The sequence below is a fragment of the Diceros bicornis genome, chromosome 19 (assembly GCF_020826845.1).
Source record: "Diceros bicornis minor isolate mBicDic1 chromosome 19, mDicBic1.mat.cur, whole genome shotgun sequence".
Taxonomy (NCBI): domain Eukaryota; kingdom Metazoa; phylum Chordata; class Mammalia; order Perissodactyla; family Rhinocerotidae; genus Diceros; species Diceros bicornis.
The window spans coordinates 1795603-1809338 of NC_080758.1; the positions used below are offsets into that span (position 1 = coordinate 1795603).

Below are 13736 nucleotides of genomic sequence, written 5' to 3' on the forward strand. Positions count from 1 at the left end.
GGGGAACACCCTTCCCGGTATAGCACCTCACCCAGACTGTCCCTCAGAGGGGCAGCTCCCGTCCAGTCCAGCCAAAAAGGGGATGGGGCCGTGGCACCTGGTCCTGGACCCATAAGGAAAACCAGAGTCAGCAGATAGAAGAAAAGCCTTTTATTTCTCAGCAAGTTGGAACAGAGGTGTGAGGGTGCGCAACAGATCACAAACGCCACTACTGAAACCGCACAACCAAGAAGCCTGACCCCTTAAAAGACACCAAATAATTTAATCTAAGCTCATGTCTTCCTCCTCGTCCTTCTTGTCCTCCCCGTCGCCCTCCTTCTGCTCGGATCTGGCACTGTTCTGCATAGCTTTGGCAAATGCTTCCACATCTAAAACGCATTTAAAAAAAGCATGAGACAAGCTTTCAAGACGCTGGCCCAGGACTGCTGACCAGAGGGCAGGGGAGATGACAATCAGACCGAGGCCCAGGGCCACTGAGACACTGTGGCAGGGACAGCCAGCCTGGGCTTTACAAACAGAGAGAGGCTTTTTCTTTTAATTACAAGGAGAAAATGAACTCTGCCTGCAAGGAGGAGCAGGTACTTACCGCCCTTGTTGGCGGCCTCCACGGCCTCCGCAGGCAGGCCAAACTGGCACATGAGGGGGCCCAGCTGCCCCGAGGCCAAGGCCGCACTGAACATGCCCAGAGCCTGAAAGGAAAAGCCAGACCCCCTGAGCACGTGCTTGGCGGAGGCTCTGAGGGGGAGCCGTTTGGACCAGCTGAGGTGCAGGGCGCTCGGTGACAGGGAGCTGTGCTGAAGGCAGGCAGAGCACCACCGAGCGCAGAGCAGGGGCACTGGGCCAGCATCTACCTGCTGGAACTGGGGCGAGGTCAGCGTGTTCTGGATCTCCTCTGCCGTCTGCGGCAGCGACTCCCCAGAGGGCAGGTAGGGCAGCAGGCGCTCCTGGACGTCTGCGTTGGCGAGGATAGGTGCCATGATCTCAGGTGTCAGCACGCTGGCCAGGTCAACTAGGGCACAAGCACATGGCCATCAGCGGCTTGAGGCCGGCCCAGATGCCATGTGAGAGGACAGCGAAGGCTCTACGTGTGAAACTGCTGAGTGTGGTGTGGCAAGGGGGCAGAGGTGACGCACGTGCAGAGCAGCAGCTCAGCCCAGGGACATGCTCAGCCCCACACCTTGGAAAGCCAGAGAGTGAGTGGGCAAGGGCAGCAGGCATCTTTACCCCCCGCCTGGAGCCCAGGAGCACATGTTACCTTGCTGGCCGCCTCCTGGCCCGGCCGGCACGTTCATAGTGGCTAGAATGCTCTGGAGATCGCTCAGCTGGATGGGCTGGGTTGGGCTGGCTGCTGTGCTGGTTCCATTACCTGAACTAGGAGCGGGGCTTGGGCTGGTCGCCGAGGCAGCTGCCGGAGCAGAAGGGGCTGGGGTGGCACGAGCGGAAGAGGCGGTGGAAGATGGGGTGACCGCTGCTGACTGGCTCCGGGAGCTGGGAAGAGGAGACAGCACTGGAGCGGCCAGGCACCCACGACACAACAGTCCTGCCCCCAAGGTCCCGGCACTACCAGGAATCCGGGAAGAGTCTAGACCGTGAAAGCGACCCTCCCTGGGTGCCTCTTTGGCCCTGCACCTACTACATCCAGGCTCCTTGAAGAAGGGGACCCTTGGTGGTGCCTGAGGGTGCAGTGGGGGCAGGGTGGGAGGCTCACCTGGATGAAGAGCTGCTCGCCGGAGGCCCTCCACTGCCCAGTAAGCTGGCTAGGCCGGGCCCGGTCAGGGCCCCCAGCCCACCTACCAGGAGCAAGGAGACAAGAGCTCAGGCATCACGCCCACCTCCCCCTGCCAAAGGCGCAGAAACGTCCTGCACTAAGGCCAAGGGACAAGCAGGGGAAGGTGGTGACCACAGCAGGCCGGGGGGGCTACGGAGGAGCAACTGCTCAGGTCGCAGTGTTTTGGAAGCTTATTCCGTTAAGTCAGGTCACTTCTACTCCACCCTATTACGCCAGCGGTGCACTTAGCTTCAAGGGAACACGCGGTCCAAACCCAGTACAATCCAGCTACCGTTTCCCGTGTCCGAGAAACACCCACTAGAGCCCGAGAGGAGGTGGCAGTGGGTAGGCCGATCAAAGGGAGACTAGGGGGGCCCTAGGCAGGAGCCCTGAGCGCATGTTCCCAGGCCTCGCTCTTCAGCCAGCCGTGCTCCCCCCAAGTATGGAGCTGGGTCCTCCCTGGGGGTCCTGGAACGCCTCGCCCACCCTGTTCTCAGCTCAAACCATAAGAGAAACAGTCCATTCCCCAGGGAAGCAGGCACAGAGAACACACATTCACAGACGTCACTCAGACAGAACCAGGTAGAAGCTGGAAGGAAACACAACTGAGGGCTGTCTGACTTATACCTGAGGCTCCAGGGCCAACAGGGGCATTACCTAGTCCTCCAAGGCCGGCGGGTCCGATGAGCTGCATGAGCTGGCTGTGGCTCATGTTCCCCAGCAGGCTCTGCAGGCCGCCCTCACCTGGAAGACAGAAGGGGCTCAGATGTGGGGTCCACCTGCGGCCTGGACCAAGACCCACAGGACTGTGGGAAGGTGCTCTTGGAAGGGCCCACGCTGCCGGGGCTTCCAGCTGAGAAAGAGCAAGCACCCTGACATCCCCACTGCGATGGCCCCGGAGGGGCTGCCTCTGAATTGTACAGTCAATGTCGCCTGAAATGGCCCAACAGGGTGGAGCTCAGACACTGTTCTATCAGCTGAGTGAAGATGGGAGTGGGGAGTGACTCGGACATGGTAAGGCCTTCTAACTTGGAATTTTCTATTTCTACTTAAGAACAACCAGCCTGCACCACCAGGGGTCCCAATCCTTAAAACCTCCTCCGACCTCACAGCACATCCTGGAAGGTGACCATTACCGCCCAGTGCAGAGAGCTCATGGCCTCCACTCCCGCTCGCCCCCAGCGCTCCGGGCATCGGGGGGTTGTTCAGATACTCGTTGACTTTCCGGCAATGCTCCTCATCCTGGTCCGTCTTGGGCTCCTGCAGGGGAGGATATGACAACAGCCGCAGCTGAGCACCCGCCCGCTGCTGTCCCGGCTTACAGACGAGGGACCTGAGGCTCAGACAGGTGAAGTCGCCTGTGCACAGTCACACAGCACCCGGGAGAGGACCCAGCAGGGTCGACAGGACAGAAGTCTGACATGTGACAATGCCCACGTTACAGACGGGGAGACGAAAGCACTAAGGGCACTCAGTGTGCACAGGGCAATGCCTGCGATCCTCCAGAACCTGCTTCTTTACACGACAGTCTAAAACCCCAAATCTTTCCTTCAACACATGTAACGCAATGAAATAACTCTTTTATCACATCGCTGCCCATGGACCAGCCCTGGCCCACGGCCCTCTGGGGTTAGTGGGGAACTTGAGAAAGCACATTGCAGGCACCAGACAACGAGCACCTGGGTGTGGAGGTCACCTGGCAGCGTCACCCTGTAAGCGCCCCTAGAACCCCCAGACAAGGTACCCACGACTCATTCATCCAACAGTCACTGAGCATGTGCTGTGGGCCTGCAGGATGCCAGGGGGACAAGACGCACAGTCCCCACCCTCAGGGCAGAGGGGAGGAGAGCCGTCAGAGCAAATGGGGAAGAACAGAAAGGGTAGTGCGTGGTGCAAATCTGACATTTCTCGGTAAAACCACGTAGAAACAAGCTCTACGCCAGCGGCTGGCAAACCACAGCCCCCATCTGTGTTGGCAAATCAAGTCCCGGAACACAGCCGCGCCCAGTCACTCACTCATCGTCCACGCCGCTTTCACACCACGCGGCAGAGGCAAGCAGCTGCAACCCAGACCATCCAGCCACAAAGAGGAGAGCCCTCCCTGCCCTGCTCTAGAAAGTGATGGGGGTAAGCAGCAGGTTCAACCTCTGGGGAGCGAACCCAGCCACATCTGTCAAAACTGCAAATGCACGCACACCACTGCAGGAGTACGTCCACGCCTGGATTTGAACATACGGCTACGCTCATATGCACAGGACAGAGCGTTGGCACAAGGTCATTCTTTACAACACCGCCTGTGACGGAGCAGACGGAAAAGAGGCCACTGGCAAAAGGGGGGAGGAATGGCAGCTGCTCAAGTCGAAGGGTGCCGTCTACACTGTGGGCCCCGCGGGCGCCATCTGCACGGTGGGTACGAGGAAGCCCTGGTGCGCCAACACCCAGAGACCCCCAAGCACACCACTGGGGGCAAAGGCAGAGCTCAGAAGACCTTGGAGACGACACTCCACTTCTGTAAAAACACAACAGGGGCACTACACATGGTCATCCTTGCTTCTGCTCCGGGGTCCTCATGACCCTTGAGGGGGCACTGAGAGACAAGCAAACCAGAGGCCATGTGCCCGTCAATGCATCAAGATGGGCCCAGCCTGGAAATCACACCTGTCTGTCTGCCAGGAAATTCCATACCTTGAAAGGGCCCCCACAGCCCAGCAGCAAGTGCACGGCCTCTGGAAGAGGCCCCTCCTCCAACGGCCCCACCGAAAGGCAACACCCTGGAATCCTGGGTTCCACAGCAAGCGTGTCTGTCAGCACCAGCAGGTCTGTGAAAGCGAATTCTACCATCCATCGAGCAAGTTCCTAAACTTAATTCTATGACAGCGAGAAAAGAAAAACGCAAACAAACTCTCTGCACACCTGCATCCAGAAGAAGAGCCGTTTGGACCCTGCCTTAAACTTGAGCACGTAGACCCTCCCACTGGGGCACTGCGGCACACGCTTGAACTCACAGTCGTCAGGGAAGATAATGAGATCCTACAGAGAGCCAGAGAAGAGGACACGGTCAGCCTCACATAAGTACACATCATTCGCAGCCCCAGAACCTCCCAGGACACATGCTGGACCCTGTGTCAGAGTGCGCGTGTGTGTGGGGGGGGGTGTGTGGGGGTGTGGGTGTGGGTGGAGAGGACACAGACCAACAAGCCACCAAGCCCCTCCCCAACAGGCTCTCCACAGGGCAGATAAGCCAGGGTCAGAGGAACTCCATGAAGAGCATGAGGGCCAGGAGAGGGGCTCGGTGCTCAACAGGGAAGGGGGGCTTTCAGCTCTTGAAGGATTTTTAATTGAGATGTTTTGGGAACAACATTCCAAGATGAGTTAAAAAGTCAACTCTGACCTGCTCTCAAAACTAACAAAGAACAATTTAGTCGGAGGAACAAAGAACAATAAATAAAATGACCGCTAGATAAAGCTTTCTGGAAGGCTGTGATAAAGGTCAGGATTTGTACGTGGCTTCTCCGATTCTAGACACCTAATCTTCAAAGTGTAAAGTATATATACAGTGACACGAGCAATCTGTATAACTGTTAAGTCCAGGAAGACCCATAAGCACAGCAAAACAGCTGATGAGGGCACCAAACCAATATTCCCACATATGCCACCAATGCACTCCAAGTGGCAAAGCAGCTACTGTCCCCCAGAGTGCAGTGCTGGCAGCTACGCGTCCTTCTGTAAAATCGTACTGTCCCGCTGACCAGGCTGGCGTCCTCGAGATGAGGCTCAGCCACGCAGACACTTACATCTTCCACGTTCCCAGATGTCCTGTCTTTCCAGCAGAAGTGAATGAGGGAGTCATCCGTCTGCTGAATGTACACGAGCCCTTTCCGCTTATCTGGGGTGACGGTAGTTCCTTTTAATGACATTTTTCCTGCCCGAAACTCCACCAAATACTTGTTGGAGGACCCACGGGAGCCTGGCACCAGGCTTGGAAACAGAGCGCCTGAAGTCGTCATCCTGAAAGAGGGACCAGCACGCAGACCAGTCAGTACGGTGGAGCCCTAACTCCCTCCTCAGACGTTGGGCTGGCAGGACCGAGTGAAGGCTCCTCTCTCTCAACCTCCAGGCCACGACGACGCTGGGAGGAGCGGAGCCCGCGGAAGCCGCCCAGGGCCCGCTGCAAACACTGCTCGGGGCAGGCCGCAGAGCCTGACAGCACCCGCGCCAGTGCGGCCAGGCGCCGAGGCCCTCCGGCAGCTTCTGCTCAAGTTTCTTCAAGGGCGAAATTAACCTCTGCATCCAAGCAGCATCACTGCCTACGGCTGGGAACCCTCGTCAGCACCACCTTCTGTACTCCTAACTGGTTTTCAGTCTGGGGCTCCAAAGGATAAAAACTTGAGCTGGGCGCAGACACGGCTAACGCATCAGACGGGAGGCACGACTTGGGCCTGACACCCAGCTTCTGTCGGACACAGGCCGGCTCCGCTGCAGCCCGGCAGGTTTGCCCCCTCGAAAAAGAAAAACTGAGCCCTGGGGGAAACGCGGCGCCTCCGACCACCCCAAAGACCCTATGCGCGGGGTGAGCCGGTGCCCCGCCTCGCAGGCCTTACAGCCCAGCGCCCTCGGCTTCGCGCTGGGCCGAGGGGCCGGGGCTGCCCGAGTGCCCCGCGCACGGCCCCGGTCCCCCGAGGGCCCCCGCCCCGCCACGACCCCCGGCTCCCCGGCCCCTCAGCCCCCGGCTCCGCGGACCGGGGCCCCGGCTCCGCGGACCGGGGCCCCGGCTCGCGGGCCGCCGACGGCGCAGGCCCCGCCCCCGGCGCCCCCCGTGGCCGTCCCCGCCCCCGGCGGCCCGCGCACCTGGCCCGCGCCGAGACTCGGCCGAGAGGCGCCGTCCGGGCTCGCTCTTCCTCCTCGGCGCCTGCCGGGCCCCGCCGGAAGCCCCGCTCGCCCCGCCCCGTCCGCCGCTCTCGCCGCCGATTGGGCCTCGCCAGGCGCGGGTCCGGCGCTGGCTGGCGAGCGATTGGCGAGAGCGGCCGTCCATCGCCCGCCGCGCCCGCCCCCGCGCCGGCGGCTCTGTTCCGGCGGAAGCGCGCGCGGGCGCGCGGGCCAGAGCGGCCCCTATTGTTGCTGTGTCATAGGGGCGCGGCGGCGGCCCCTGGCGGCGGGGCCGGCAACGGCGGGCGGGCGGGCGCGGGCCGGGCGGCGGGCGTTTGGCCCCCGGACAGCGCGGGACAGCGGGGCCGGGCGGGGACACCTGCGGGGCGCGAGGCAGGGTCCCTCAGGTTCCCTGTCAGTGCGAAACGCCAGGTCCCGAGACGTAGGGGAAACAGTCACCGAGACGGGAGGGGTGTCTCAGGACGCCCGCGCTGGGGAGGGTCGGCTGCGCGTCCCTGGGTTGGGGCGGGAAAGGGACCGACCACAGCCCGGGACACTGTGCGTGGGCCGCGGCGCCCGCCGGACAGCGGTAGTCGCGTGGGGCGCACAGCGCGGGGGCTTAGATGGTGGTCCCGCTCGGGCGCCCCCAGGCTCCTCCTGATAACAGTGCTGAGATGACTGCCCCCCTCATCCTCCCTGGTCGCCGGGGATCCCCCAGACCCCTCCTGATAACAGTGCTGAGATGACTGTCCCCCGCCCTCCTCCCTGGCCTGGGGGTCCCCCAGACCCCTCCTGATAGCAGTGCTGAGATGGCTGCCCCCCCATCCTCCCCTGCCTGGGGGTCCCCCAGACCTCTCCCGATAAGAGTGCTGATTGGCTGCCCACGACCCCCCCCCCCCGCCCCCGCTTCCCTGTCTGTGTGTGGAGTCTGCAGAGGTTGATGTGCGCAGTCAGAACAGCGAGGGCAGCTGTTCCCCCTGAAGCCAGAGCAGCTGTGCCAGGAATGTAAGAGGATGCCTCCACTGTTCGGTTCACCGAGCTTGGACAGAGCTCAGAAGTTAGCAAGAGCACCGGTGGACTCGGAGCGCTGTGCTGTCCACGCCCCCTCCACAGGCAAGGTCGTCCTGAGTGGTGCCGCCACCTCCAGGCCTGCTTCATGATTTGCCATCTATGCACACGTAAAATTTGTTTTTAAGCTTTTTATAAAAACTATAAAAATGAAAAGTATTTTTTTATTGAACATGTTTTTAAGATTTATTCATGTTGATACATGTAGCTCTAGCCCCTTCATTTGAGCCCCTGTATAATATTCTGATTATGAAAACACCACAACTTCTGTATCTGTTGTCTTGTGATCTAAAGATTCAATAATTTTTTTTGTTTTGGAAAATATAGCAGTTTTTCATTTAAATTTTGTGTGTGTGTGTGTGAGGAAGACCAGCCCTGAGCTAACATCTATTGCCAATCCTCCTCCTTTTTTTTCCCCTTTTTCTCCCCAAAGCCCCAGTAGATAGTTGTATGTCATAGCTGCACATCCTTCTAGTTGCTGTATGTGGGACGCGGCCTCAGCATGGCCAGAGAAGTGGTGCGTCGGTGCGCGCCTGGGATCTGAACCCCGGCTGCCAGCAGCGGAGGGCGCGCACTTAACCGCTAAGCCACGGGGCCGGCCCCTAAACCCCGGCTGCCAGCAGCGGAGGGCGCGCACTTAACCGCTAAGCCACGGGGCCGGCCCCTAAAATGTTATGTTAATAAGTAATGGGTTTGTTATTTTCTAATTAGTTAAATATTTTTAAATTTTTCATTTTAATTTCTAATATGGTAAATATCAATAGATGAAACCCACATACACAAAACCTCTATGGGTCCTTGATAATTTCTGAGAGTCTACAGGGTTCCAAAGACCAGAGGTGAGGACGGTGGACATGAAGCACTGCTGTAAGCCATGACAGTGTCACCAGAGCCTGGCCCACCACACCGTACCTGATCTGAGAAACCAGGAGAGAAAACAGGGAGAAAATCCAATCTGGCTTCCCTGAGGAGGGGCCAGCAGGCAGGTGACATTCGTTCAGAGTCATGAAAAGTTCACAAGCTGCCCCCAGAGTCCACGGGGAAACCAACTTTCCAGAACCTGAAGACAGCACTTCCCTTCCAGGCAGCGACCTTGCAGGGGCCCTAAACTGAGCATTTCCTCTCCTTAAGCCAGGGGAGCCTGTGTCCTGGCATGGCTCAAAAAAAGCTTTATACTTTCAATACTTTCTGAGAAAGTACTTCTGTGAAAAATCTACAATAAGGAAACAAGCTACAGGTAGACGGGCATCATGGAGGCCACTCTGCATACCCACCCCCAGCTGGTGGGCTGCATGGATTCCAAATGTGCTGCACGTGCTACGACAGGGCGGCTGGGGGAGGACACCGCCAGCCCTCACTGCCTGGTGTGCATCTGATGACCACGCGCCCAGCAGAAAAAGCAAATCCAGCAGCTCGTCCTGAGCCTCGAGGCCTCAGTGAAAAGCAGGGCATGCAGTGATTGCGGGGCCTGAAGAGTTCAGAGTCAACAAGAAAGTGGGCGCAACAAGAAAGTGGGCAAACATGTGCCCCGACTTTCACCAAAGAGGTATACAGATGGCGAGACACACGGGAAAAGATGGTCCACATCACTATTCATAAAGGAAGTGCAAATGAAAACACACCGATTAGAATGGTTAAAAAAAGAACACCTGACAATACCAAATGCTGGGGCGTCCATAGGGTTGAGAACACAAAATGGCGCAGCCATCTGAGAAAACGGTTTGGCAGGTTGCTTTTGTTGTTGTTGTTGTTTTCTTTCTTTTCTTTAATAACAGACTTTCTTTTTTAGAGCAATTTTAGGTTCACACCAAAACTGAGCAGAAAGTACAGAGAGTTTCCCACATACCCCCTCCACACACCAACACCACACAACACCAATTGTGCATCTGTTACAATCCATGAACTACATGGACACATATCATCCAGAGTCCACAGTTTACCTTAGGGTTCACTCCTGGTGTGAGACATTCTAAGGGTTAGACAAATGCCTGATAACACGGATCCACCATTAGAGCATTAGACAGAGTAGTTTCACTGCCCTAAAAATCCTCTGTGCTCCGCCTATTCATCCCTCCCTCTTCCTTAATCTCTGGCAACCACTGATAATTGTTTTTCCATTTTTTTTTTATTGTGGTAAAATACACATAATATTTACCACCTTAATCATTTTTTAAGTGTAGAGTTCAGTGGTAGTAAATTCATAATGTTGTGAAACCATCACCACCATCCATCTTCAGACTTTTTATTATCCTCATTACACACCAACTCCCCACCTCCTCCCCTAGCCCCAGCACCCACCATTCTACTTTCTGTCTCTATGAATCTGACTCCTCTAGGGACCTCATGTAAGTGGAGTCATAAAGTATTTCTCCTTTTGTGACTGGTTTATTTCACTGAGTATAATGTCTTCAAGGTTCATTCACGTTGTAGCAGGTGTCAGGATTTCCTTCTTCTTTAAGGCTGAATAATATTCCATTGTATGGATGGACCACATTTTGCTTATCCATTCATCTGTCAATGGACACTTGGGGTGCTTCCATGATTCAGCTATTGTGAATAATGCTGCTGTGAACATGTATGTACAAATATTCCTCTGAGACCCTGCTTTCATTTGGGTAAATACCCAGAAATGGAATTGCTAGATCATACGGTAATTCTATTTTTAATTTTTTGAAGAGATGCCATACTGTTTTCCACAGCCACTGTACCATTTTACATTCCCACCAACAGTGTACAAGGGTTCCAATTTCTCTACATCCTCACCAACACTTGTTATTTTCTGTTTTTTTGATAGGAGCCTTCCTAATGAGTGTGAGGTGGTGTCTCACGGTATCTTTGATTTGCATTTCCCTGATGATCAGTGATGTTGAGCATCTTTTCATCAGTGATATGCTTATTGGCCATTTGTTTATCTTTTTTGGATAAATGTCTATTCAAATCCTTTGCCTATTTTTTTAATCAGGTTGCTTGTGTGTGTGTCTGTGTGTGTGTGTGTTTAGTGAGGAAGATGGGCCCTGAGCTAACATCTGTTGCCAGTCTTTTTTTGCATGAGGAAGATTGTCCCTGAGCTAACATCTGTGCCAATCTTCCTCTATTTTGTATGTGAGTCACCACCACAGCATGGCTTGATGAGTAGTGTAGGTCCACGCCCAGGATCTGAACCTGCAAACCCCGGGCAGCTGAAGCGGAGTGCACAAACTTAACCACTACACCACCGAGCCAGCCCAGATTGCTTGTTTTTTGTTGTTTAGTTTTATGACTTCTCTATATTTTCTGGATATTAATCTCATATCAGATATATGATTTGCAAATATATTCTTCCATTCCATGGGTTGCCTTTTTACTGATGATAGTGTCTGATGCATAAAATTTTTAAATTTTCATGAAGTCCAATTTGTCTGTTTTTTCTTTTGTTGCCTGTGCCTTTGGTGCATATCCAAGAAATAACTGCCAAACCCAATGTCATGAAGCTTCTGTCCTATGTTTTCTTCTAAGAGTTATTGTTTTAGGTCTTACGTCTAGGTCCTGGATCCATTCTGAGTTAGTTTTGGTATGTGGTGTGAGGTAAGGGTCCAAGGTCACTCTTTTGCATGTGGGGATCCAGTTTTCCCAGCATCACTGGTCTTGGTACCCTGTCATTTGACTATATATGTTGATTGTGGTGGTGGTTACAGGACGGTATGAGTTTGTCAACTGCACACAGGGGTGAGTTTCACTGTATGTAAGGATTTAAATCCCACTTCCTCCCCTTCCTGCTGTGAAACCTTGGGCAAGCCCACCTTCCTGAACATCCTCTTCCTTCTCCGTGGGTCAGATGGATGGTAATTGTGGGATTAGGCACCCCTGATACCAGGCCTGGGCTTTGGCAGGGCTGAGTGCTCCACAGTCTGCATCATGAGACATGGTAGGCCATGGGGGAGCCCCACATCCATGCACCTGAGCATTATGAGAGCATTAAAATCCCATGGACCGTCTATCCCTCTGCCTAGGGCCACCGTGGCTGCAGGGATGACTGCCTCTCCTGAGCTCACCCTCCTAGACGCACACGGCTGCTGGACACCTAGGGCAGCAGGTAGGCAACAGGGACCCTTGAGTCAAACTAACACCGTGTTCTGGGCATTGTGTTGCTTCCAGCAACAGGCTCCAATCCCCAGAAGAGATGAGAGACGGTCAATCAAAGCTCCCCACTGCTCAGAGAACCCAGACACCTTCATCCATCAAGTGTGCCCATCCAATGGTGTCACAAGTGTCCCTGAATCCTCCTCCTGCTATGACAAGCAGTGTTCTGGAACAACCCATTTGCTGGGCCAATCCTACAGAACACACAGTCCCAACACCTGACACCCAGGTTCAAGGACTCGTCCGGAGCTGATGTGCAGCCCTTTCCAGAGAGGCCAGAGCAGCTGAGACAATGAAAAATTGTTCAGTGCAAAACAAATGTCAACTACAACCCATTTTCAAAGAATCTTTATTCAGAGCTAGGGTTTAACATTTATCTTCACAGATTTGTACCAGTCCTCCAAAAAAATCTAAGAATGGTTGATTCTGTTTATATAGATGGATATTGACAGTTATTACATATTACATATTATAAAAATAAACCCATTTCACCAGCATGTTTTCTTGCCTGACAGTTTTGTGCTACATTGATAGGATGAACAGCGTTGTTGAAGACCAGCCAGAGATGGAGGAAGGAACCGTGTTTGTGTTGTCACCCTCGGCAGGGACCAAGCAGCCCTTTACTAAGCATCTTGCCCAGGACAGCTTGGTTCTCAAAGAGGCAAAGGAGCAGTGTATCCAGTGAAGGACCAACTGTCCAGTAAACTCATACTGAGAGACACCCGAAACGCAAACCCTTGCCCTGAAAATGCAGACGACCGTGAGGGAAACACCTGACGTGCTGCACGTCTGGCTACGTGCTCTTTTGTCAGGGGGGCCCAATCTCTGCACCCCCTGTGCACACAGGGAAGTCCTTTGGCAGACATCTGAAAGTCTGAACGTTCACATGAGAGAAACCAGTTCTTGTGAGAACTTTCTATCGACTGAACTCTCCTCTGGGTCCCATTGTTCCATGCAGGACAAAACTCTTCCCCCGCCCTCCCCTCCTCTTCCAACCAACAGGATAAGGGCTACTGGTGCTTCTGAATTTTGGAAGCTTATCAGCATTTTTAACTGTCTTCATTTCATTGTTCCTCATGGATACGTGAGACTTGTAAAACTTGTAAATCACCATCTCTGTTGGGGAGCACTTTTTCCCAAAAAGCAGGTGTCCTGAGAGGAAGCTTCTTGTTAGGACTGCCTGGAAGGCTGGCTGGCTCGCAGAGAGCCTCCCTGTGTCTCTCCTGTCCTGTTCTGATTTCCTGACCCCGCGTTCGCGCTAAGCGCCTCCTCAGTTGGACAGCTCCAAGCTCATTTGAACAAGTGGCCAGCGGCATGGCCCTGGGCCTGCCTGGGGCTCCCAGAGGCCCTCAGGGATGCACCTGGTACTTCTCCAAGTGCTGGGCCCGCTGGGTCTGACCTTCACTTCCCCGCCCCAGAATGTGTGTCTGGCAGATGCGTAGGCTGAGGCTTCCACAAGCACAAGCGTCATGAGCCATGGGGAGAGAGTCTGAAAGGGAGATGGTGGCCAAGACCATCAGAGCTGCTCCTCAGAGAGGCCCTGCCTGAGGCCACTTCGGCTTTCCACTTTGTCATGAAGGGCCAGGATAACACACGGTCCCTTTCCTGCTGAGAGCACGTGTCTATGGAGACGGAGAGGTCCCTTTTGGCACTTTCGTTTCCTTTACACCCCTTACAGCGACAAGCAGTACTTCGGAGGGTTCTGGCTCTTGTAGCAGCCTGAAGTGGCAGAATGCTGGATGCTCAGGAGGGACCAGGACCTGCTCCTCCACCACCTTCAGTGACCGGGAACCACACCCAAGCGAGAAGCTGCGGGTGCTAGGAGGGCCTTGATCCTTGACCCCACCTGGGAGAGCAGCGGCACAGGACAGACCTGTGCCGGCCCAGCGACTCCGATACGACCATCCGCCCCCAA

At 55.0% G+C, this 13736-nt stretch overlaps 1 protein-coding gene across 4 annotated transcripts; it reads right to left on the bottom strand.

Moving 5' to 3' along the window:
- Positions 1 to 135: 135 nt before the first annotated feature.
- On the bottom strand, positions 136 to 6717 carry ADRM1 (ADRM1 26S proteasome ubiquitin receptor). Of its 4 annotated transcripts, none has more exons than XM_058562348.1 (10): positions 6617 to 6717; positions 5563 to 5776; positions 4682 to 4798; positions 2905 to 3028; positions 2396 to 2512; positions 1709 to 1790; positions 1256 to 1488; positions 852 to 1009; positions 587 to 689; positions 136 to 368 (listed from the first exon to the last, which is right to left on the bottom strand). In XM_058562348.1, exons 2-10 carry the CDS (start codon positions 5773 to 5775, stop codon positions 262 to 264), a joined length of 1254 nt encoding a protein of 417 aa, XP_058418331.1. In that variant the 5' UTR covers position 5776; positions 6617 to 6717; the 3' UTR covers positions 136 to 261. The 4 variants fall into 4 exon arrangements, with proteins under 4 accessions (XP_058418331.1, XP_058418333.1, XP_058418330.1 ...); XM_058562350.1 differs by lacking the exon at positions 6617 to 6717 and adding an exon at positions 6051 to 6374 and having other exon boundaries at positions 1367 to 1488; XM_058562347.1 differs by lacking the exon at positions 6617 to 6717 and adding an exon at positions 6051 to 6373.
- Positions 6718 to 13736: the final 7019 nt, after the last annotated feature.

Coding starts and splice junctions, on each gene's coding strand:
- ADRM1 (XM_058562347.1), bottom strand. Junction 3,029..4,681: donor GGCTCTTCTTCTGGATGCAG/GTGTGCAGAGAG, acceptor CCTCCCCTGCAG/GAGCCCAAGACGGACCAGGA. Junction 690..851: donor CCTCGCCCCAGTTCCAGCAG/GTAGATGCTGGC, acceptor TTTTCCTTTCAG/GCTCTGGGCATGTTCAGTGC.